Source organism: Protopterus annectens, chromosome 8.part1 (genome assembly GCF_019279795.1).
Source record: "Protopterus annectens isolate FY-2018-M chromosome 8.part1, PAN1.0, whole genome shotgun sequence".
In the NCBI taxonomy this organism is placed as follows: Eukaryota; Metazoa; Chordata; order Ceratodontiformes; family Protopteridae; genus Protopterus; species Protopterus annectens.
In genome coordinates, this window is record NC_056742.1 from 497,794,814 (window position 1) to 497,820,547 (window position 25,734).

At 42.1% G+C, this 25,734-nt stretch overlaps 1 protein-coding gene across 1 annotated transcript in view; it reads left to right on the top strand.

Annotated features, from left to right (window-relative positions):
- LOC122810419 (B-cadherin-like) overlaps positions 1-21,731 on the top strand; it is a 766,834-nt gene extending 745,103 nt beyond the window's left edge. Inside the window, exon 16 of the mRNA XM_044082031.1 lies at positions 18,669-21,731. Within this exon, the coding sequence (XP_043937966.1) occupies positions 18,669-18,872 (204 nt within the window). The 3' untranslated portion in view covers positions 18,873-21,731. The remainder of the gene's footprint in view (positions 1-18,668) is intronic.
- The last annotated feature ends 4,003 nt before the right edge of the window (positions 21,732-25,734 follow it).

Genomic DNA, 25,734 nt, shown 5'->3' on the forward strand with positions numbered 1-25,734 from the left:
TGGTGAATTACTGCCTCACCTCCATAATGGTGAACTACTTCCTAACCTCCATAATGGTGAATTACTGCCTCACCTCCATAATGGTGAATTACTGCCTCACCTCCATAATGGTGAATTACTGCCTCACCTCCATAATGGTGAATTACTTCCTCACCTCCATAATGGTGAATTACTGCCTCACTTCCATAATGGTGAATTACTTCCTCACCTCCATAATGGTGAATTACTGCCTCACCTCCATAATGGTGAATTACTTCCTCACCTCCATAATGGTGAATTACTGCCTCACTTCCAGAATGGTGAATTATTGCCTCACTTCCATAATGGTGAATTACTTCCTCACCTCCATAATGGTGAATTACTTCCTCACCTCCATAATGGTGAATTACTGACTCACCTACATAATGGTGAATTACTGCCTCACCTCCATAATGGTGAATTACTTCCTCACCTCCATAATGGTGAATTACTGCCTCACTTCCATAATGGTGAATTACTTCCTCACCTCCATAATGGTGAATTACTTCCTCACCTCCATAATGGTGAATTACTGCCTCACCTCCATAATGGTGAACTACTTCCTAACCTCCATAATGGTGAATTACTGCCTCACCTCCATAATGGTGAATTACTGCCTCACTTCCATAATGGTAAATTACTGCCTCACCTCCATAATGGTGAATTACTGCCTCACTTCCATAATGGTGAATTACTGCCTCACTTCCATAATGGTAAATTACTGCCTCACCTCCACAATGGTGAATTACTCCTTCGCTTCCACAATGGTGAATTACTTCCTCACCTCCATAATTGTGAATTACTTCCTCACCTCCATAATGGTGAATTACTGCCTCACTTCCATAATGGTGAATTACTGCCTCACCTCCATAATGTTGAATTACTTCCTCACCTCCATAATGGTGAATTACTGCCTCACTTCCATAATGGTGAATTATTGCCTCACCTCCATAATGGTGAATTACTGCCTCACCTCCATAATGGTAAATTACTTCCTCACCTCCATAATGGTGAATTACTGCCTCACTTCCATAATGGTGAATTATTGCCACACTTCCATAATGGTGAATTACTTCCTCACCTCCATAATGGTGAATTACTTCCTCACCTCCATAATGGTGAATTACTGACTCACCTACATAATGGTGAATTACTGCCTCACCTCCATAATGGTGAATTACTTCCTCACCTCCATAATGGTGAATTACTGCCTCACTTCCATAATGGTGAATTACTTCCTCACCTCCATAATGGTGAATTACTTCCTCACCTCCATAATGGTGAATTACTGCCTCACCTCTATAATGGTGAATTACTTCCTCACCTCCATAATGGTGAATTACTGCCTCACCTCCATAATGGTGAATTACTGCCTCACTTCCATAATGGTGAATTACTGCCTCACCTCCATAATGGTGAATTACTTCCTCACCTCCATAATGGTGAATTACTGCCTCACTTCCATAATGGTGAATTACTTCCTCACCTCCATAATGGTGAATTACTTCCTCACCTCCATAATGGTGAATTACTGCCTCACCTCCATAATGGTGAATTACTGCCTCACTTCCATAATGGTAAATTACTGCCTCACCTCCATAATGGTGAATTACTCCTTCGCTTCCACAATGGTGAATTACTTCCTCACCTCCATAATGGTGAATTACTTCCTCACCTCCATAATGGTGAATTACTGCCTCACTTCCATAATGGTGAATTACTTCCTCACCTCCATAATGGTGAATTACTGCCTCACTTCCATAATGGTGAATTATTACCTCACTTCCATAATGGTGAATTACTTCCTCACCTCCATAATGGTGAATTACTTCCTCACCTCCATAATGGCGAATTACTGCCTCACCTCCATAATGGTAAATTACTGCCTCACCTCCATAATGGTGAGTTACTCCCTCAACAGCTTATTCTCCTGCTGCAAAGCCAAAATGGTGCCCAAATTGCTGCTTGTTATCTCATCACCTTTGGCTCTGTTCTAAATGCTTTATCTATAAAATCATATAGTTTATTACTGAGCTTTTAGATTTCAGGCAGTATTGGCTCATATGACACCTTTGGCATCTGTTCTGAATGCTTTATCTATAAAATCATACAGTTTATTACTGATCTTTTAGATTTCAGGCAGTATTGGCTCATATGACACCTTTGCATCTGTTTTGAATGCTTTATCTATAAAATCAGACAGTTTATTACTGATCTTTTAGATTTCAGGCAGTATTGGCTCATATGACACCTTTGGCATCTGTTTTGAATGCTTTATCTATAAAATCAGACAGTTTATTACTGATCTTTTAGATTTCAGGCAGTATTGGCTCATATGACACCTTTGCATCTTCGATAGTCTCAAGTACACCCAAGATTTTATTGAGAACAACTGCCTCCTTCTCTCCATCTGACATGCGATTGGCTGACACTCTTGACATTTTGGCAGCCGTTAGTCCCACTACCTGTAGTTATTCATTTTTTACCGATTTTTATTATGTATACACAAATATCCCCTGCTCAGAAACATTTCTGTTGGTGTCTATGAGATAAATCTCACTGTATAACTAGTTAACACAAGTTTTATACTGGAGCAGCCACAAGGAATTGTTTTTCTTACGGTAATAAACATACAGTAGGATGAGATGTTCTGGATGTAGAATTGAACTAAGATGGAGTAAACTGCACGGATGAGGAACTTTTCAGTGGGTTCACAACATGGGAATTGAATGCCGACCACCAAATTAATTTCACCTGAATAAATTTCAGCACTATTGGAGTTTTCTGGTTTCTCCATTGTTGTGGGACATTGGGAAAGGTTTGTATACGTTTAGGCATGGGAATGAAGTGGGACTCACCCTGCAAAAATTTTCTATGAAGTGCATTGAAAATTGTTTAGTGAATTTAATTCAGAGGATCATCATTTAGTTATAATGTTGTTGATCGTTTACACGAATCTCTTGGAACTGCTGTGGACTTCAGAAATGTTGATACCTAAACAAATTCACTTTCTGCTGTTACACTTTGGAAGCCACTGCAGTGGGGTAACCTTAAATGTCACACATGACTGACTGCAAATAATTTTGTGAAACCAAAGTCTAGCATAATTTTTTGAAATCCTGAAAAATTCCTGTATGCTGTGTAAATGCAGCTATATATGTCTGACTGGATGTTTCCACTACACCTTTTACTTCAGAATGCATCTGTATTCAGTCTCCTACAGGCTGCTGATAGGGGATCATTGCCTGCCTTACCAGACTTCCTCAAACCCAGCCCAGATGGATCTGCTGCACATGCACAAAACAAACAGCACCAGAAACACTAGATCCAGAGATCAGCTTTGCTTGTGACATAAATAGAACATGCTGGAGAGACAGATATGTGTTCCAAAGGATCCTTGCACTGTGAAATAGGCTTCCCATACATGTAAAACAGAGTTCATCCTTGACCCTATTCAAATAAAGCCTTGATAACTGGATGGGAAATCATAAATTTACCCATGGTGTATCCCCATGTCCCTTATGGACAGGTGTCGTCAGTATGAAAAGTCTAATAACTGCCTACAAATCAGTACTTACCTCCCTATTAACATGCCACCACATATGGATGTCCATGAAATCCAGGACCCAAATGGTTTAGGATGTGTGGCTAGGCTTGTAAGGGCCCTAGTGGCTATTAGCCTAGTAACAACCAATGAACCTATATATGCTTCAGTGACCAGATTAGGCCTGAAATGGCTCAGCACATTATCATATCCATCCATCCATCCATCCATTTTCTAAATTGCTTATTTATTTTATTTATTTATTTCAGTTTGTTAGCCGGGAAAGTCCATTGGGCCAAGGTAGCCCATTTTCAATGGCGGGCTGAAGAGAAAAGCTCCAGACAGAAAGACAATATACAAAAAACAATATAATACACAGCCTACCTGGGCCTCGCAAAAGCCTTCGATACAATACCCCACTCGGGCATTATACATAAGCTCACCAGCTTAAATATAAACCCCTATGTCACTAGATGGATTGCTAATTGGCTCAAGGACAGAACCCACATGGTTAGAATTGCTGGAGCCATGTCAGACTCCAAACCAGTTACAAGTGGTGTCCCACAAGGCTCGGTCCTGGGACCTCTCTTGTTCGGTATATATTTCTCGGAGGTACAGGCCAACACGGAAGGACTGTGGCTGACCAAGTTCGCAGATGACTGCAAACTGGGCGCCATAATCGACTCTCCAGCCGACACAAGCATCCTCCAAAAGGGCCTCATAGAAACAGACAACTGGTGCCAGAGCCATGGCGTCAAGCTAAATGCCAAAAAGTGTATAGTCATCCCTTTGGCAAAACAAAGTGCCCACAAATTACCACATAGGTGGTAATCCATTAAGTACAGAAGAAGTAATTAGGGACCTGGGGACCCAAGTTGATAGCAATCTCTCATTTGACAACCACGTGGCCAAAGTGGTTAGAAAAACATTTTATATAGCCCACCTAATCATGAAGGGATTCACATCTAGATCAGGGGACATCATCGTGCCTCTTTACTCATCCCTCATCAGGCCCATAATTGAGTACAATGCCCCTTTTGGGATGTACCTTACCAGACACCTTCAGCAACTGGAAAGACCCCAAAAGTACCTCACCAAGAGGATTAAAGGGCTCAAACAGATGCCATATGCTGCCCGGTTAAAGAAACTCCAGCTCTACTCAGTGGCATACCGCCTGTTCAGAGGCGATCTGTGCCTGACGTATAAAGCCATGTCCAACCCGGAATTAATGGAAATGCTGCACCTCAGAAAATCCAAATCCCATCGAGCTACGCGCTCGAGAGACTTGAACCTCAGCACTGAAATAAATAGGACATGCTGGAGGGACAGATTCATAACCCAGAGGCTCCCTTCACTCTGGAATAAAATCCCAGTCCAGGTTAGGCAGAGTCCCTCATTGACTCTCTTCAAGAGGAATCTTGATGAGTGGATGGGAGATCGTAGGTTTACCCCGGGTATCACTTCTGTGTCACTGTTAGACAGAGGCACAGTATACTAACCTCGAAAAAGGGCATAGCAAAATTAATTTAAAATGGGTGTCGAAAGCCAAACACATTCTGGCTAGGCTTATAAATGCCCTAGGGCAGATAGCCTAGTATGAACCTATGAACCTATGAATAGTTCAGCATATGATAACAACAGTTTAACATTCAAATATACAGCAAGGCAAGATTTTACATATCTTGAAATATAAGAGCTGAGTCAATCACTAATAAGGTATTAGAAAAACAATAAATGTATGTTCATTTAATACACTATATGTATTTAGGCAAAGGAATTTTAGAGAGATGAATTGAAGCAGTGGCAGAGATTAGAGTAGAATAGAATAGGGATAGGTGTCAGGAATCAGGTAGGATGGGTACAGGAGCACTCCCAGAGGGAGTAGAGGTGAGAGCGGAGTAGGGTTTTAAAGGATGGTAGGTTAGGGGTAGTTCTAATATAAGGGGGAAGAGAGTTCCATAATCTGGCAAGGGAGAATGATAGTAGAAGTTGCCCTGGTGCGTGTAAAGGCTTGTAAAGTTCTAAAAGGTTCTGATTTGTGGTTCTAAGTGTTCTATGTGGCTGGTGAAGTTTTAGGGAAGAGGAGAGTGAGGGACAGTTAGAAGGTTTGAAAATTAGTTGTGTGCTGTAGTTAGTTGACTGAAATTTAAGTAGCTTGGGAGTTCCAACCAATTTAGAGCATGTAGGGAGTGGCAATGGTGAGTAGAGGATTTGGATCCTGTGGCAAACTTTGAAATTTTGTTATAACATGAGCAAAGTTTAGATTTTAGGGATGATTGGAAGTTACAGAGTAGCGGAACTCCATAGAAAAGGGAGGGTAGGAGGCAGGTGGTAGATAGGAGTTGTCTAGAAGACAGAGAAAGGTAGCGCCTGTGTCGATAAAGCATACCAAGTTTTTGATGAGTCTTTTTAATATTGGTTTGTAGGTGGATATCAAATTGTAGCTGGTCATCGATAAGAATGCCCAGAAGTTTTGTATGGGGAACTATTTCAATAGTTGTTTTGTTTAGGCTAAATATAGAGAAGGATGATTTGTCAGCAGCAGTATGTCTAGAAGGGGTAAAAATCATTATTTTAGATTTGGAGGCATTTAGGGCTAGGTGATTGTCAAGCATCCAGGACTCAGTGGAGGAGAAGGCTTCTTGCGTAAGGTTTATTAGTAAATTAAGAGTTTTGGCTGAGCAGATGACAGTGGAGTCATTTGCGTATTGCACCAGTTTAGCATTGGGGATCTTTTGGTGGAAATCATTGATGAAAATGTTAAATAGTAAAGGACCCAAGATAGAGCCTTGGGGTACACCTGTTGGGGTGTGAAGGAAAGAGGAAGTGCAGTAGTTCCATTTTATAGCTTGTTCCCTGGCTGAGAGATAGCTGGAGAACCATTTGACAGATGAAGAGGAGAGATTAAGATGGGAGAGTTTAGAAAGTAGAAGCACATGAGAGACAGTGTCGAAAGCTTTAGACAAGTCGAGGAGGAGCGTAGAAACTATGTTCCCAGAGTCACGAGCAGAGTTAATGATTTCGAGGAAGGAAAGAAGGGCAGTGGTGGTGCCGTGTCCTGGTATAACCCCATGTTGGGCAGGAGTTAGGAGTTGGTTGTCCAGTAGGTAGAGTAATAGTTGGAGGTGAATACATTTTTCGAGTATCTTGGAGATAGGTGATAGGATAGCAGTAGGGAAAAAGTTGGAGATTGAACAGTTTGTACCTCCTTTATGGAGGGGGATGATGAAGGCTTTTTTCCAGAGGTATGGTACATAGGACTCCTGAACGGAGCGATTGATTAGGATGCTGATTAGGAGGGCTAGCCCATCAGCAGCTAGTTGGAGAAATTTGGATGGAATGTCATCTGGGGCATTAGAGCAAGGTTTTAACTTTTGTAGGAGCTTTTTTATAGTGTGGGTAGGAATAGATTTGAGAGTAAAAGGGGAGGACTTAGGGTTCATGGATGTTAAGTTTTTGTTATCAGTTATGTTGGGGGGGATGTTGTTAGGGAAAGAAGGGGTGAGTTTGCCTATGGAGTCAATGAAAAAGGAGTTAAATTGGGTAGCTAGGTGGAGATCTGGTGTGTCTGGGTCAGGGCAAGGGTTCTCTTTTTTGCCCGGGGATAATATTGATGAAATACTATTCCAAAATTTTCTGGGGTTGGTTTTATGATTATTTTGAAGTTTAAGGTAGTAGGATTTGCGGACAGTCGCTATTTGTTTTTTACTTGATTTCGCAGTCTTTTATGTGTGGTTTTAGCCGGGTTTCTGTGATAGAGACAATATCAGGTTTGTTATGAGAGATCCAGGCGTGAAAGGAAGGTATTTTATTACAAAGGCTCCTGGCATTAAGTGTGGCAAGGAGAAGAGATTTGTGATGCAGGGGAGAGCTATGTGAATGTGGTTTAGAGGTGGAGTTGTATGAAGGTCCTGGGTTAGGGTGTATGTCTCCAGAACGGAGGAGGAGGGTGATACATTTTGACTAGAGTATGGATAGGTATCTATTTTCTAATGGGTCACAGGTGTAGATATTGGAACCTAATGAGGTGAGTTTGGTGGGTATGGGAAGTACTTTACTAGGGGTAAGGAAGAGCTTCCTTTGAAGTAGAAAAGATTCATTATGTTTATAGAGGTGGGGGAGGGTTGTAAAGGGAAAGTCTTTTTTAATGTAAATCGCAGTTGTATGAAAGGGAGGGGAGTGCTGAAACTGTGGAAGACTAGTAAGGTAGAGTAAGCAGAAGAGGAATAGGCTTAGAAATAAGGCTATTAGAACATAGGCAGATTTTGTTTGCATGGTGGCAGACAGAGTATGAGTTGAGTGAGAAGGATGTGAAGGAAGAGATATGGTTAATAAGTTTGAGAGGAGAGGATTAGAATGAAATGTGTGAGGGTGTATTCATGTGGATATAGAAGGGTGGAGTGAAGGGGGGAAAAGGCAGTTGCAGTAGTGAGTGGATAAAGAGTAAGTGGGGGACAATATTTGGAGGGTTTGGCTACTGGCTATTCTGATGGGGTGTGAGGGATAAGGTACAGTCAGTTATTCAGTAATTATTGAGGCAAGCAAGTTACATAAAAGCATACACCATCCCTCGCCGTCTAATCCAAATCAAACACCCACTGGAAAAATACAAAGTCCGCTGATCTCACAAAGTACAAACAGTTGAAAAAACAGAGAATGTCAAACATCCCATTTGTTAGAACATTAATTAGGCCAGACCTAGATACAAAAATGTCCAAGGTAGTAAGCTCACACAGGAGTCCTAAACCTTTTTCTCCAGTAGTTTGCTTACTTTGATCCTAGGGCCTCTCATTCAAATTCCCCTTCCAAATAACTTTCCTTCTAAAGCTGGAACATGATAGGAGGTCTATAGGTCACATTTCTCCAAACATAAAGGAACTGTGGACAACATAGAACTTTTTTCAGACTGCATTTTCGTTTTTAATGTCATGAATAAATGGTGACTGCAATCTGTCACCATATATATCACCCTAATGTTAGTCTGTGTTCACATGTGACACCTGTTTGTGTTGCAGTAAGGCAGAACAGTGCAGCTTCTGGCGATGGCTTCCAAACTCCTTCGTGCTGTCATCCTAGGTCCGCCTGGCTCTGGAAAGGGAACTGTCTCTCAGCGCATAGCTAAGTGCTTTATCCTTAAACATCTGTCCAGCGGAGATTTTTTGAGGGAGAACATCAAGCGAAGTAGTGGTGAGTAGTATACACAGAAGGCATTAACTGGCAATTTCCAGGCCTTTCCTTACATAGGACATGCTAGCTGGCACAAATGCAGTGTCTGTGCTGCAGCTGGGCATCGATCGCCTGCCTGCCCGCCCAGATAGTGCTAGCTAGATGAGCAAGAAAGACCAAACTTCTGCATCTCCAGTAGCAGTCTCTGGGTCATACTGTATGATCCTAAGATATCTCCAGGCAAGATGAGAAATATAATCCTTCCACTACGTCCTGGATCTGCATCCTCTGAGAGTGTTGTGGCTGGTACAGATCCTGTAGAATGTGAGGAGATGGTATGCTCACTAGGTGGCCAAACCACTTTGATTGACTCCCCTAAATCAGGAGAAGTGTCTCTACTCCAAGATCCTCCTATGTTATGGAGCTGTAAGTGTAAAATTAGTGCTTATGTATACACACATTTTACATGTAGCCAGTCTCCTTAACCCTCCCAAAATATTTTGTTGTGTAGTGTTTTATAGATGATGCTAGCTGCCACCTAGAATCTTGACTCATGACCTCTGTGCACAACCTTGAAAGCAAGGCAGAAATACATTACAACATTGCCCATGCCCCAATATATCACCAAATGTGTCTGGGCCGATGACAGCACCATTTCATTACCTAGATACAGGTGGAGACTCTCAGCCTGACCTGGACTGATAAGACAGACAGATGTTTGTTGTACATGTCACTCTTCATAACATGATTATAGATGTAAAAGACTGACATCCCATCCACATGGCCACATAACGCCATTAGCCAGGCATATCAGCAGCTAGAGCAGAAAATAGATGGATGCTGGATAATGTGCAGTCTGTGGGTGTACCCCCCACCACCAAAGAAATAAACTAAAGCATTTGCAAAGCAACAACTATGGGCTATAACATTCCTAAGATGACAGTGCTACACAGAATAAACATTATACATGCAACACTCCTGTAACCAAACACATAGCACCAACAGAAAGCCACAGGCATAATTCTGGGTAAAAACACAAACTTTAATGGCAAACACTAAAAGCATTAATGGTTCACATTGTTTTCATCTATAATGCAATGGTCCTATCAAGTTATGCTGCCAGGGCATAGTCTAATAACAGTGTGCATCAGACATCACCTCAAACCAACAGAGGGCACAGGGTGATGTGGGTCCCAGGCACCATCAATTGTACAGGGAACACAATAACACAAGACTGACAATACAAACTGGGTGGGGAAAATATGTCACATGGTCAACATGCAAGGAGTACATTCAGTAGAAGGATAAATGGAGACAGAGATTATTTCCTTCTGTGACAAGGATGGGGTGTCACTGTATGCCTTTGAACTAGTGCCACTTTGCCAGTGAGAGGGACAGGACTTCACACATCCTGTGGCAGGGGTAGTGGGCTACTTCAAGACCTGGATAGATCTCATTGGTGAACGGGTTCCACTCCTAGAGGTAGATACGTGTCACCACTCAAGCACTGCTGCACAGTATTGGGTTCACTTTAACCATCACCAGGGATGACCACATTACTCATCCTTGCAGGCTTAAGGTTCACAAATGAAACACCATGCCTTTACTTTAGTCTATTCTCAGTATGTGTAATAACTGAGTATGCAGGCCTCTCTACTGCCAATTTACAATGAGATATGGATGGGATGGGTCAGTGTGGCACAGACAGCTGCAGCACTGCCATGTATAAAAGCTGTTAAATCTCCTCACAGTGACACAAGAAACTCTTCCACATTTATCAGTTTCATGGACCACTGAGGACCATCCCATGTGGCAGATCTCTCAATTACAATCATCTGCACCTTTCCCTTTGCACAGCTGACCATATCAGTCACATGACAGGAACAGTGTACAAATATGTGGCTTTGAGTGTCATATTAATATCCTACAATACCTGATCCCTTAGTGGTTTATCTGTAGTTCCTCTGCCCATTAGCTGTAGGACATGTTACCTGAATACCTGCAGTAAAATATCATTTTCAGCATTGCTGAAATTCTTCAAACTCTGTCTGCCTCGTCCTGTGGACATAAAGATTCTTGTGAGTACTAAGGATATGTGGATATGTTTGTAGTGACTGAGAATGCACCTGTTAAACAGAAGCACATTCTCACAGTCTACAGATCATGCAAGATGCGCCATGGTACTACATAATACTTTTTCACCTGATAAATGATCTGCTAACATGACATGGTAGTCCCCCACCCCCAAAGTGTATTAACTAGAGCTGTAGCTACTAAAAGATTTAGGCAATCAGAAAAAACACAAGAAAGGATTCTCTTAACACACACAAATATACATAGGTAACATGTGTACTACTGTTTTATCATGCCTCTGTTGTCTCAGACTATTGTCAGAAAGGAAAATATGCAACTTACCTGTGAGATCCAGATATCTACTGGTAATAAAATGTTTAGAAAAGCATTGCACAGAGCTGAACGTCTTGTAATTTAAACATTCGAACATCATCACCTGCAAACATATTTTATACAGGAAACAATTCTAAGTTTGCTTTTATGCGTTTTGTTTGTTTTCTGCTCTCTGTGGTTTTCGATGTGAGAAACACAATGGCTTTGAAGACGGTATGGGGTAATAAAAGGAATGGTGCATCCAAAAAGGTGGGTGAGTTTAAAAGCTTTTAACTTGAAAAAAAGGAACGAGAAAGGAAACATGAGAGGAGTACATAAGGCAGTGATGGAATTAGGAAGGACAGGGTAGCTAAAAGGAGGCGTACATATCACATTATAGGGGATAAATGGGATTAGGCAGTATATGATGGATGTAGTGAATGGGGAAAAATAAAACATTAAAGTGGAGATGAGTTGGGATCAACCAGGCCATGAAGGACAGGGTAGGTAAGAGGGCATATGGTGTGGGTACGTAAGGCTTTAAAGGGGATGTGGGAAGGGGATTAGACAGGGTAGGAATGGTGACAAGGGGTAGGTAAGAGGGCATATGTTGTGGGTACGTAAGGCTTTAAAGGGGATGTGGGAAGGGGATTAGACAGGGTAGGAATGGTGACAAGGGGTAGGTAGGAGGGCATATGTTGTGGGTACATAAGGTATTAAAGGGGGTGTGGGAAGGGGATTAGACAGGGTAGGAATGGTGGCAAGGGGTAGGTAAGAGGGCATATGGTGTGGGTACGTAAGGCATTAAAGGGGGTGTGGGAAGGGGATTAGACAGGGTAGCAATGGTGGCAAGGGGTAGGTAGGAGGGCATATGTTGTGGGTACGTAAGGCATTAAAGGGGGTGTGGGAAGGGGATTAGACAGGGTAGGAATGGTGACAAGGGGTAGGTAAGAGGGCATATGTTGTGGGTACGTAAGGCATTAAAGGGGGGGTGGGAAGGGGATTAGACAGGGTAGCAATGGTGGCAAGGGGTAGGTAGGAGGGCATATGTTGTGGGTACGTAAGGCATTAAAGGGGGTGTGGGAAGGGGATTAGATAGGGTAGGAATGGCGACAAGGGGTAGGTAAGAGGGCATATGTTGTGGGTATGTAAGGCATTAAAGGGGGTGTGGGAAGGGGATTAGACAGGGTAGGAATGGTGACAAGGGGTAGGTAGGAGGGCATATGTTGTGGGTACGTAAGGCATTAAAGGGGGTGGGAAGGGGATTAGACAGGGTAGGAATGGTGACAAGGGGTAGGTAAGAGGGCATATGTTGTGGGTACGTAAGGCATTAAAGGGGGTGTGGGAAGGGGATTAGACAGGGTAGGAATGGTGACAAGGGGTAGGTAAGAGGGCATATGTTGTGGGTACGTAAGGCATTAAAGGGGGTGTGGGAAGGGGATTAGACAGGGTAGGAATGGTGACAAGGGGTAGGTAGGAGGGCATATGTTGTGGGTACGTAAGGCATTAAAGGGGGTGTGGGAAGGGGATTAGACAGGGTAGGAATGGTGGCAAGGGGTAGGTAGAAGGGCATCTGTTGTGGGTATGTAAGGCATTAAAGGGGGTGTGGGAAGGGGATTAGACAGGGTAGCAATGGTGGCAAGGGGTAGGTAGGAGGGCATATGTTGTGGGTACGTAAGGCATTAAAGGGGATGTGGGAAGGGGATTAGACAGGGTAGCAATGGTGGCAAGGGGTAGGTAGGAGGGCATATGTTGTGGGTACGTAAGGCATTAAAGGGGGGGTGGGAAGGGGATTAGACAGGGTAGGAATGGTGGCAAGGAGGAGACCAGATAATGTGAGGTGGATTACAACTGGCAGATAGGAGGTCACATGATAAAGGCAGAAAACGCATTAAAAGGGATGTATGGCAGATTAGGCTGGGTGTACTTCAGGACATGTAAGAGGGAGTATGGTTTCCAGATGGCATGAATTTAGTTTATCCTGCACATTATAAAATATTCCTCCACAGAGGAGATGGCAGACAGGTGGAACAAATTGCCAGAATGGTTAATAGGGGTTAAGGCAGCTGGAATTTTGACAAAAACCTTGGGATACCTGAAGCATGAGGAGGGAAAGGGGGGGCATATAAATTGGGCAGCCACACCCCTACGGCAGAGCAGGTAGGCTTAAAGTGTCATTCTGACATGGTTTATATTCCCTACGGCAGAGCAGAGAGGCTCAAAGTGCCATTCTGACACGGTTTATATTCCCTACGGCAGAGCAGAGAGGCTCAAAGTGTCATTCTGACACGGTTTATATTCCCTACGGCAGAGCAGAGAGGCTCAAAGTGTCATTCTGACACGGTTTATATTCTCTACGGCAGACCAGAGAGGCTCAAAGCGTCATTCTGACACGGTTTATATTAGCTTTTGTCCATCCCTCTCCCACCGCTCTCCCAGAGGAATATGAAGACAATCTTCTCATAAAGCCATTTTGCTACTCAGAATACATGAAGAATTGTAACAACAGCATAAATCCTTTCTTTGTGACAAGTATGTATGTCATGCTGGGCCACACCTACAGTGTTCAAACATGTTGCTGTGTGCATGTGATGCTATTTTGCAACATTTGGATATTATTTACACAAAAATACATGTACTGACACTTTGTTTTGCTCTACAATTTCCACTGACTTCATTGCATACCACTGTTCTTTAACTACTAAATTTGTAACATTCTGTACATTTGAGCTTGTCATCCACTCCTTTTTTCTTTTACAGTGGACTTTAAAATAACATTATTGATGGTTTCACGGGATGTTATATTGATGGTTTTCATTTGTCTGACCTGGTGGAAAGATCATGGCTAAGGAGTCCTCCTAGGATCAGCCCACATACTTAGCTTACAGAGGTTCATAGGTCATTACTAGGCTAATGATCACTAGAGCCCTTACAAGCCTAGCTGCGCACCCTAAAGCATTTGGGTCCTTGAGTATCATAGGCATCTATACATGGGTTGGCATGTTAGTAGGGAGCTAACTAGGGATTTGTTGGGGGAGTATTAGTTAGGATAAAACTTTTCTTATTGGTGGCCTCTGTTCAAAAAGGACATGGGGGCCAGACTGGGGGTAAATTTACAATTTCTGATCCAGTTGTCAAGGTTTTCTTTCAACAGGGTCAGGGATGAATTCAGTTTTATATGGCTGGGATCCTATTCCACAGTGTGGGATCCTATGGGACACATATCTGTCCCTTCAGCAAGTTATGTTTATGTCATAAGTGTAGATCAGATCTCTGGATCTAGTGTTTCTGCTGCTATTTATTTTGTATATGTGCAACAGATCCATTAAGGCTGGGTTTGAGGAAGCCCTGTAAGCTAGGCAAAGACCCCTTATCAGCAGCCTATAGGAGACCGTATACAGTGACAGGGCCTTTAGGTGATCAGTGTAGAACAGGGTGTTCATGCCCTGAATTCTCCTGGTGAGAAACTTTTGTGTGCTTTCCAGCTGTTGAAAGTGTATGGTTAGATACATGCCGAAGGGGAACACTTTATTCAATGATATGTCTGATAATGGCCAAGCAGAGTGGTACTATAACTTCCTTGGACTAGATGCAATACTTTACCTATAAGCTGGGTGAAATAAAATAATTTTCTAACTATGTTAGCTACATGTTGATCAAAGGCCAGATTGCTGTCTACATATTCTTCCATATTCCTTACTACTAAGTTGACTCTTTGGGATGTTTTATTGCCAGAGTAATTAACGTGGGTTGACAATTTCCCAAATAACATTATAATGAATTTGTTAGCATTGAATGCTGGGCTGTGTTAAACCCTCTTGCAAGATGTTAGTGTCTTAGGGAGAATCTTTAATAGCTCCCAGTTTACAGTCATCAGCGAACTTGGTGTGCCAGAAGTGTTAAACATTAGCCTTCACTTCTGAGAATTAGATGACAAACAGGAATGGACCCAGCACAGATGCCTGGGGTACTCCACTGATGACCGGTCTCTTGATGCAGGTGTTCTCACTGATCCTGATGTCTTGGGTCCTGCCTGTGAGCCAGCCAGCAATCCAGTGCATTATGTATGGATTCATGCCTAACTCAGACAGCTTGTCAACAATGCCTATGTGGGGTATTGCATCAAATGGCTTGGCCAGGTCAGGATAAGCAGTATGTACTGTTTTACCCTCATCCATTGCCTTGGTGACCATCTCAAAGAAGCTAACCAGGTTAGGTAGGTATGAGCTTCCCTTAACAAAGCCAAACTGAGGTGGGTCCATTGTCTGCAGGTTGTCAATGACCTTGTTTATCATTTCCATGATAATTCATTCCATGGTTTTGCATATTAGACTTGTTAGACTGATAGGTCTGTGGTTCTTTGGGTCAGTTGATGATCCCCCTTATAGAGGTGAATGACTGTTGCTGTCCTCCATTCACTGGGAACATCGTCTGTTTCAAGGCTGTAGTTGAAGAGTACCTCAGGTGGTCCTGATAGTTCATGTTTTAGGTTGTTCAGGAGGCAACCATGGATGTTGTCAGGACCCATGGAGGTGGTGTTCTTGGCTGTAGTGTGTGCTGCCAGCACTGGTCCCTGGTGATAGTAGGGGGAGAATGTTGTGGGGGGAGTTCAGCTGATGCAGCTGTTCGGGGGGAGTGGGAGGGGGACGTTTCAGATAAATTTGTCAGCCGGTATTTAGTCTTATATACAAGTCAGGCATATTTTATCAACCAGGGCAGAAGTTGTGGATAGCAATTACTAAGGAGCTGAAGGATTTTATCTGGGAGGGGAAAACAGCAAGAGTCAAGCGGAATAAGTTGATTTTTCCAACAGAATAAGGTGATTTGGGATTACCTGATTTGAAGGGGTATTTTAGAGCTACACAGTTAAGGCTGCTATACATAGCACAAGCAGAATGCTATGATTCAAAGTGGAAAGGGATGATGACAAAATGAGGGGAGCTCAAGAAAAAAGGAGAGACTAGGATTTAGGATACAGATCCTTAAGGAGAATAACAGTAATCTTATAATCATAAAACAACAGAAATAATTCCAGGAACAAAAAGTCAACACGGGAACAGAGCAAGGAGATTCTGTCAATAAGGATGACTGCAATTAGGGATACAGACGATAGGCAAGAGGGGACTGGAATTTACTGGAGAAAACTGACAAAGGACACCAAGGTATTGGGAGCAAATAGTTAGGAGGGAGTCTGCAATACCGATGAAGAGGAGTGTCTGCAATACTGATGAGGAGAAGTGTCTGCAATACCGATGAAGAGGAGTGTCTGCAATACCGATGAGGAGTGTGTGCAATACTGATGAGGAGGAGTGTCTGCAATACCGATGAAGAGGAGTGTCTGCAATACTGATGAAGAGGAGTGTCTGCAATACTGATGAAGAGGAGTGTCTGCAATACTGATGAGGAGGAGTGTCTGCAATACTGATGAAGAGGAGTGTCTGCAATACTGATGAGGAGTGTCTGCAATACTGATGAAGAGGAGTGTCTGCAATACCGATGAAGAGGAGTGTCTGCAATACTGATGAGGAGGAGTGTCTGCAATACTGATGAAGAGGAGTGTCTGCAATACTGATGAAGAGGAGTGTCTGCAATACCGATGAAGAGGAGTGTCTGCAATACCGATGAGCAGTGTGTGCAATACTGATGAAGAGGAGTGTCTGCAATACTGATGAGGAGTGTGTGTAATACTGATGAGGAGGAGTGTCTGCAATACTGATGAAGAGGAGTGTCTGCAATACCGATGAGGAGTGTGTGAAATACTGATGAGGAGGAGTGTCTGCAATATTGATGAAGAGGAGTGTCTGCAATACCGATGAGGAGTGTGTGCAATACTGATGAGGAGGAGTGTCTGCAATACTGATGAAGAGGAGTGTGTGCAATACGGATGAGGAGTGTGTGCAATACTGATGAGGAGGAGTGTCTGCAATACTGATGAAGAGGAGTGTGCACACGGATGAGTGTGTGCAATACTGATGAGGAGGAGTGTCTGCAATACCGATGAGGAGTGTGTGCAATACTGATGAAAAGGAGTGTCTGCAATACTGATGAAGAGGAGTGTGTGCAATACGGATGAGGAGTGTGTGCAATACTGATGAGGAGGAGTGTCTGCAATACCGATGAAGAGGAGTGTCTGCAATACCGATGAAGAGGAGTGTCTGCAATACTGATGAGGAGGAGTGTCTGCAATACTGATGAGGAGGAGTGTGTGCAATACTGATGAGGAGGAGTGTGTGCAATACTGATGAAGAGGAGTGTCTGCAATACCGATGAGGAGGAGTGTCTGCAATACCGATGAGGAGTGTGTGCAATACTGATGAAGAGGAGTGTGTGCAATACTGATGAAGAGGAGTGTGTGCAATACTGATGAAGAGGAGTGTGTGCAATACTGATGAGGAGTGTGTGCAATACTTATGAGGAGTGTGTGCAATACTGATGAAGAGGAGTGTGTGCAATACTGATGAGGAGTGTGTGCAATACTGATGAAGAGGAGTGTGTGCAATACTGATGAGGAGGAGTGTCTGCAATACCGATGAGGAGTGTGTGCAATACTGATGAAGAGGAGTGTGTGCAATACTGATGAGGAGGAGTGTGTGCAATACTGATGAAGAGGAGTGTCTGCAATACCGATGAGGAGGAGTGTCTGCAATACCGATGAGGAGTGTGTGCAATACTGATGAGGAGTGTGTGCAATACTGATGAAGAGGAGTGTGTGCAATACTGATGAAGAGGAGTGTGTGCAATACTGATGAGGAGTGTGTGCAATACTGATGAGGAGTGTGTGCAATACTGATGAAGAGGAGTGTGTGCAATACTTATGAGGAGTGTGTGCAATACTGATGAAGAGGAGTGTGTGCAATACTGATGAAGAGGAGTGTGTGCAATACTGATGAGGAGGAGTGTCTGCAATACTGATGAGGAGTGTGTGCAATACTGATGAAGAGGAGTGTGTGCAATACTGATGAGGAGTGTGTGCAATACTGATGAAGAGGAGTGTGTGCAATACTGATGAGGAGTGTGTGCAATAATATGTCATCTTTAGATGAAAGAGGCCTGTGTAATCTGAATGAATAAGAAGTGTTATTCTTTTCTGCAATTAATTAGATGGTCCATTAAAAGGTATCTTAGTTTTGTTTTTCCTGTCACCTGATTTTTTTATTTGGATTTTCACATACCTCCCTGAGTGTCTAATGGAGAACAAGCACCAGTCTGCTAAAAGTGTACGGTAGCAGAAGCAGAAATGCATTCACACACCTGGCAGAGTCATTCATAGCACTAGGACATGCTACATTAATAATATGCACGTCACATGGTGACAATAGCTGATTAGTGTAAAACCTGATCATTACTTTCAGTGTCAGATTGACATAATTTTTACACTGTTTATACCTTCTAAAAATATAATACTTATTCTGATATTCCATTTAGGACACAAAAAATTCCAGTGTCAGATTCATTTAATTTGCTGTACAAGTAAACCTGACAGTAGGTTGTGATTAGTAATTTTCACGATATTTATGTATTGTTTTACATTTTTTTTTTCTTTCTGCACCACCAGAACCTGAAGGCCGCTGACAATGACCCTACTGCTCCACCGTACGACTCTCTCCTGGTGTTCGATTATGAAGGGGCTAGCTCAGAGGTCGGTTCACTCAGCTCCTTCAACTCATCCAGTTCAGGGGACCAAGACTACGAGTATCTGAACAACTGGGGTCCCCGCTTTAAAAAGCTTGCCGACATGTATAGAGGTGAAGATGACTAATCCTCAAGCACATGTGGAGACATTAGCATGTCTTCTTTTTGTGACGGACAATTTATATGTAAATGAGTACAACTTTATGAATGGTTTAGGATGGTGCTTCATTACTTTACTGATGTTAATCCCTTCACCTCCAGAAATGATCAATTCATATGCTGTTCTGTTCTGAGTACCGGGATAATATGCTGCATTTTGACCATAGGAACAAAGATGTTTGTGTTATAAACCTGTGCACTTAATACCAAAGATTTTTATGTGCTGAACATTATCTTTTTTTTTTTTTATTAATTGAGAAACATTACTGTTATTTAAAATGTGAAGTTTTGTAGCTGGGGAATGACACTACAGTAACAGTCTTGGAATGTCACACTATGGAATTCCTGGACTGAGTATGCTAATGGATGAGGTCATTATTCTTACCGGTAAGGTGTAGCAATTCATAAAACTCAGAGGTAATAATACTTAATAAGGACTACAGGGAGTAAACCCTTCTCTATACAGGTTTCATCATTTCACAGATATTTCAAGACTATTAAGTCTTATGAGCATTTATGCTTTGCCAGTGTCCTCCCTCAGGCTGCGCCTCCTTTCTCCAGGAGGGCCATGCCACACAATCCTGAGTAAATTTGTGGATAACTATACAGTCACCTAGATTATGTTTAAAGGAAGATAGTGAGTCTCACTGCTTAACATGCAGAGAAGGTTTATTCCAAAGGCTAGGGAGGTGCTAGGTTATAAACTTGTCCCTTCAGCATGTTGTATTTAGCTGTTGGTGAAAATGTATGGCCCTGGTTCTAGTACTGATGGAGTCACTGGACTTACAGAAGGTCTTGGATGACTGGGTCTCTAATGACAAGCTAGACAAAACAGAGATCTCCCCCACAAAAATCTGTAAGACACTGAATAAAGGGATAGAGCTTCCAGCCTCTTTTGATAGCTCAGAGACTTTAGGCCTGTGATCCGTTTGGTTAAGAATCTTTACTGTCTTTATAATTGTTTAATTTGTCTAGTGAGGTACTTCACAAGGGGGTGTTTTATTCAATAATAGTGTGATCAGTGCTGAGCATAATGGAGTGATTACTTTCTTAGGCCTTGATGATAGTCCTTTAGTAATTAGCTGTGCTAAATAAAAGTATTTCCTGACAATCATTGTTACATGATGGGCAAAAGAGAATAAATTATCATCCCAAATTCCTAGGTCTTTAACTACATTTTTCTTTTTGTAGTGGTGTGTTCATTCAGGAGGGTGTGTGTTAAAGGATGACTTAACAACAACCCCCGATTTATAGTCAACTGCAAACTTTGTTAGACAGAGATATTAGCTGTCTGCTTAAAGATCCAAAAAGCAAATATCAAAGGAGGAATCCCAGTACCGAGGCCTGAGTGGCATTGCTGATCACTTTTATACTTTCTAATGAGGTATCTCCAACTAGTACTGTCTGGGTTCTGCCTTTTGGCCATTTTGCTATCCATCATTTCACATATGGGTCACTTTTTACTGTATTTAGCCTCTGTATGATACCAGCATGGGAACAGTGTTGAAGGCCTTGGCCAGGTCACAATATACTACGTACACCACATGGTAACTGTCTATGGCATCAATAACCTTTTTGAAGAAAGTTTCCAGATTCAGTAAATGTGTGTTAGGGGAAGGGCACAGAAAATGGCAATCATTTTTATACTGTTCACATACCTTGTTTTAGTACTTCAACATTTAGAATTCGAGACGGAAGGTATTGAAGACTGTCCCTCTGCCCTATTTCACTGTCACGAATGAAGTGTATCCTTCTTGGTGGGATTTCATTATGACTGGTTTGCATGGCTATGCTAGTTATCTTATTAGCCAGCTCTTGGTATTTGATATTTATTCTCATCCCAAGGACTACAGATTTGACTTTGACAATGTATATCTTTTGCACTTAAAGCAGGTATATATATATATTATCTTTGCATCTTAATTCCTAAGGATTACATAAATTATTTAATTATAGCCCACCACTGTAAGCTCTAGGCTTCTCACAACAGGCTAACAGTGTCATCCCATTTCAATATGTTTTTTAATTCACTCATTAATCTTCACTTGGTGTTACTTTTTAAATACATCATTATTTAGCTTAATTAATGGTATTTTATGTGTCTTTCAGACAGATCTGTTCAGGTTGCTCTTCACTTTTGTTTCTTTGTATGTAATGATTATCCTGCCCGTAGCTTTCACTAAACGTTGTTTGAATTTGTAGCTGTCATGAAGGAACAGCACACCAGTACTGTGTTTGTAACATACTCATGAAAATCGTGGAATCATGGCTGGGGTATAAATGTGTTCAAACTACACACACTGTGAGACAGACACAGACAGTTATTACTGGATTAAAACATGCTCAGCAACACACTTTGTAGCAGGGACAGGAAAGTGAGGCACTAAAAGGTCTGCCACTTCTCTTTTATAACAGTAAGGATCCAACCAAGGATAATAATACTGTCGTTTGGTGTGGCAATGGACAACTCATGAGTAAACAAAGAGGAGCGGATGCATTGTGAACCCCAGTGGAAATGGAAAGCCAGATTAATCTGTCCGGATGTTAGATACAGGCCTCACATCATGAGAAGAAAAAGAAAAAAATAATTTAAAAGAGATCCTTAGGGGGGCAAAGAAAGTGGGTGTTTTGTTACTACATTGCCACACCAAGCAACATTATTATTATCAATAGCACATAAAGGGCATGGCTCAGAAATGTATATAAAAATCAAGTTCAGCAGTCTATTAAAACTTTTAAAGTAGAAATCTACCACTTGCTCAAGAAAGAGCATTTTTATGCCTAATGTTTAAAGATGTCAGGGGAAATAGCAGAAGGATATTAGATCCAGAAGTGGGCAGCCAGTTGGAAACAAGTGATCGTGAAAATGGCATTGTTTATTTTCATCTTAATTAAACCTCCAGCCAATAACAGACATGCTGTGATAAAATTTAAAGTTCTAGTGAATTAACAAGAAGGTAATATGACAGAATAATGAGAGAACTGAGACGCTGCTGCTAAAGAAACAAACCTTTCTGTAAAGCAACTATTCAAGTAAAAAAAAACAGTAGCTGTGGTTCTCAAATGAGGTAGCAGAAACCAAGCGGCAATGTAGAGAAACAGAACAAAAAAGACAAATGTAGCTGAATAAACAATCAAAAAAAAAAAAGCAAAAAGCCAAAGAACAGTCTATTCACGTAACATGGGATAAACATGGCTATAATCAGAGGGAATTACTAGGGGGACGAATTAGAAAGGTCTTGTTGTTTGATAGACCCTCTCTGAGCACAGTTGGACCTCCCTGCTTATGCTTGGGGCAATGACTAGTACTGTACTGGAATTTGTACTCATTCACAAATGCAAGGACTTCTTAAAGGATTAAACGGTAGAACAGCCATGCAGACAACATGAGATGCACCAGGATAATCCAAGAATAAATACATTTTATTATGATTAAGCACTTTTGTCTGTGTACAAGTTGTGGAACAAATATTTGCTGCTTTTTTTCCTAACGGATCAGTCCTTTGCTGAACGCACACCCTCCTCTGTAAACAAAAAGATCAGCATGTATTTTTTAACTCGGTGAAATCATGCCTGTACCTTATTTATGGTATTAGAGATTGTTTTATGACACATTTTTCTGTTTAATAGATCAAGTGATAGACAGGATCAGTGATGGTTGTTGGTATTAGTACTGAGTTATAACAATATTTTTTGTTATGCTTTGATGAACAGTAAGGTTTTTCATTTATTTTAAAAGCCCTGTGTTTGCACGGGTTTGTACTTGTTCAAACCAAGCTCCAATGAGTTAGCCGACCAGCCAGTACTCTGATATCTGCATCTGAACCATCTGAGGCTTACAACTAAAGATAAGGTCATTATTGTTTGTATTTCTGCACTTGCTGACTGTCTTTGTTTGTTTTTGCTGATTATTTCTGCAACTGTACAGAATTTTGTCTGTTTTTCAGCCTCTGCATTCAGCTTGTCTTCTGGGCACTTGTACTGTGTAGCATCAACTCCACAGATCCTGCTGAACTGCTGCGTCTAGTTCTGTTTGTTCTTGAATTGAGCACTAAATCTACATAAAAAACATAGAATCAAAGTTCCCTCACTCATCAGTCAGTATACCTGACCATAGGAAGGTCGTCAGCACTCACCTCTCACCACCTTCACCTAACACACAACCAACACATAAACCCACATATGAAGACGTCTTCTCTAAAAACCTACTCAAAGCACAGTGACCTCCCAAACACAAGCACACCACACCACACATATCTCACTTGCAGATAAACACAGGGTGTATAACAACTCACATGACAGTGTCTCACCAAGTAAGCCCTTAAGGCGTAACACAAAAGCAAATATATTAGTCCTAAGTGACTCTATCGTGAGACACACAGATGTGCCAATCACTAGTTTGGATAAGAAGAAGGTCATGGTCAGCTGTCTGTCTGGTGCCAGGATCTGAAACATCACACACGCACTCAAGTCCCTCAGCAGCAAATACTGTTATGACTCTATCATAGTACATGTTGGTGTGAATGACTTGAGACATACCTCTCTGGACTATATGAAGAGAGACATGATTGAGCTCTGGGATTATGTGTCCCAGGGAGGTATGTCCCTAGCTTTAAGCAGCATTCTGCCCTCACCTAGGATGATGCCACAATACAAGCAAAAGAAGATTGACTGTAACAATTGGCTCATTTTTTGTTGTCATTCCAAGCAGATCCAGTTCCTGTCACCTGGGATGATATGGTTGATAGACCTTGATGCTTTGTCAGAGACTGTCTCCACCAGTTACCCCTAGGTTTTCTGCCTCTGGCAAAGGCTCTTGCCTCCCCATGGTGCCGTTTTAGGCAATGTTACAAGTACAAACTTTCTAGCAACAAATTGTTCCTCAAAAACCAACATCAGGGTCATGCTGCTAAATGCTAGGCGTCTTAACTTAAAGCTGCACTCATTGGAAGCTGCCCTTACCTTGGAGAATGCTGATGTCTGTGCTGTCACGGAAACCTGGCTCAAGGATGCAGAGAGCATCAGAGCCATACCAGGTTACAATGTCTTCCTCTTGTTCAAACCATCAAATGAGAGCAGGAAATCCAAAGGAGGAGGAGTATTGATTTTTTTTAAAGACAAATACCCCTCCAGACTGGTAAGGCTAAATGAGACCCTTGAACTACTCCAAGTACAACTTACTGTAGGTAAAACCCCCTCTAAATTATCGCCAGCTATAGGTCTATCTCTATGAACCAGGACACCCACAGTTCTTACCTGGATCTCCTGGAATCCCTCAATGTAACACCTAACACCATAATTCTAGGAGACTTTAACTACCCATTAATAAACAGGTATAACTCCACCTGTACCAATGGTCTCAAACAAAGATTTTTGAACTTTGTGAACTCTAATGCCCTGGATCAGTTGGTGACCCCATCACCAGTAGGGGTTCAAACATTCTGGATCTTGTACTTACGAACATGAGTGACCACTGTACCAACCCAAGTGTACAGTCATCTCTAGTGAGATCTGACCACAGAACAGTCACATTAGAAGTAATAATATCTGACCCTCCCCCAGCTGAAATTAGACTAAAAATCTTCTCCAAAGCAAACTAAAATTGCTTAGAAGAAGATATTACTAGATTCACAACACCTACCCCTACTGATGGCAAGTATACCAACATTGGGGCATATACCACAGCCTTCTATAAACACCTTCACAGCTGCATCAACTCAGCTGTACCCGACAGGATAAAAGTAACCTCATCATGTAAGAACAAACCTGCTTGGTGGACATTCACCTTAAACAGGCTAATAGGAGAAAGAAGCTGCTGTCCAAAAGCAGTAAGAGACGGTCCCCTAACTTAAAGTACTCCCTCCTTGGCTTAAATAAGCAAATAAGGCACATAGTAAAAAAATCCAAAGCTCAGTACAAATCCAAACTGACCACCCTAGCCAAGGATAATCCTAAAGAATTTTTTGGCTATGTCTGAGACCTCAAAGGTAAATCCCAGAGTTGCACAGAACTTGTCATAAATGGCATAATATACACTGAACCTGGTCATATTGCTAACCTGCTGGCTGACAGGTTCAGTGAGAACCCCCCCCCCCGTCTCTGTGCAATATACTACAAGACATTGCTCCTTCATGTCCTCCCCCAGAAATCACTAAGGAACAGGTCCTTAATGCCCTTTGTAAGGCTAAAAATACGGTCTCTATGGGACCAGACAACATCCCTGGATGCATTCTAAATTGCTTTAAGCAAGAATTAACTGCACCCCTGAGTACCCTCTTTAACCATAGTCTAAGCACTGGGTTTTTCTTCCTGTTGATTGGAAAACTGCCATGGGCATCCCCCTCCACAAAAAGGGTTCCTTTGCCAACCCCGAGAAATACAAACCCATAAGTCTGACCAGCCTCATATGCAAGGCAATGGAGAGAGTTATCACGGACCTTATCAACAAGGATATAGGTGACCTCCAAGCACCAGACCATCCCAATTTAGCTTTGTCAAAGGTAGGTCATCCCTCTCCCTCCCTCCCTCCACCCCCGGGGGGCGCAGAGAGAGGTCATGCCTACTAAACTTGGTGAACTTCTTTGAGACAGTCACCAAAACCCTGGATGAAGGAAATCTGTGCACACTGTCTACTTAGACCTAGTGAAGGCCTTTAACACCATTGCTCACTTCCCACTCGGGTATCATTGACAAACTTATCCACTTGCAAGTAAACCAGTATATAGTCAGGTGGGTAGCAAACTGGATCATGAATAGAACACACACAGATAAAGTAGGGACTGTTCATTAACCTTCAGACCAGTAACCATTACCACAGGGCTCGGTGCTAG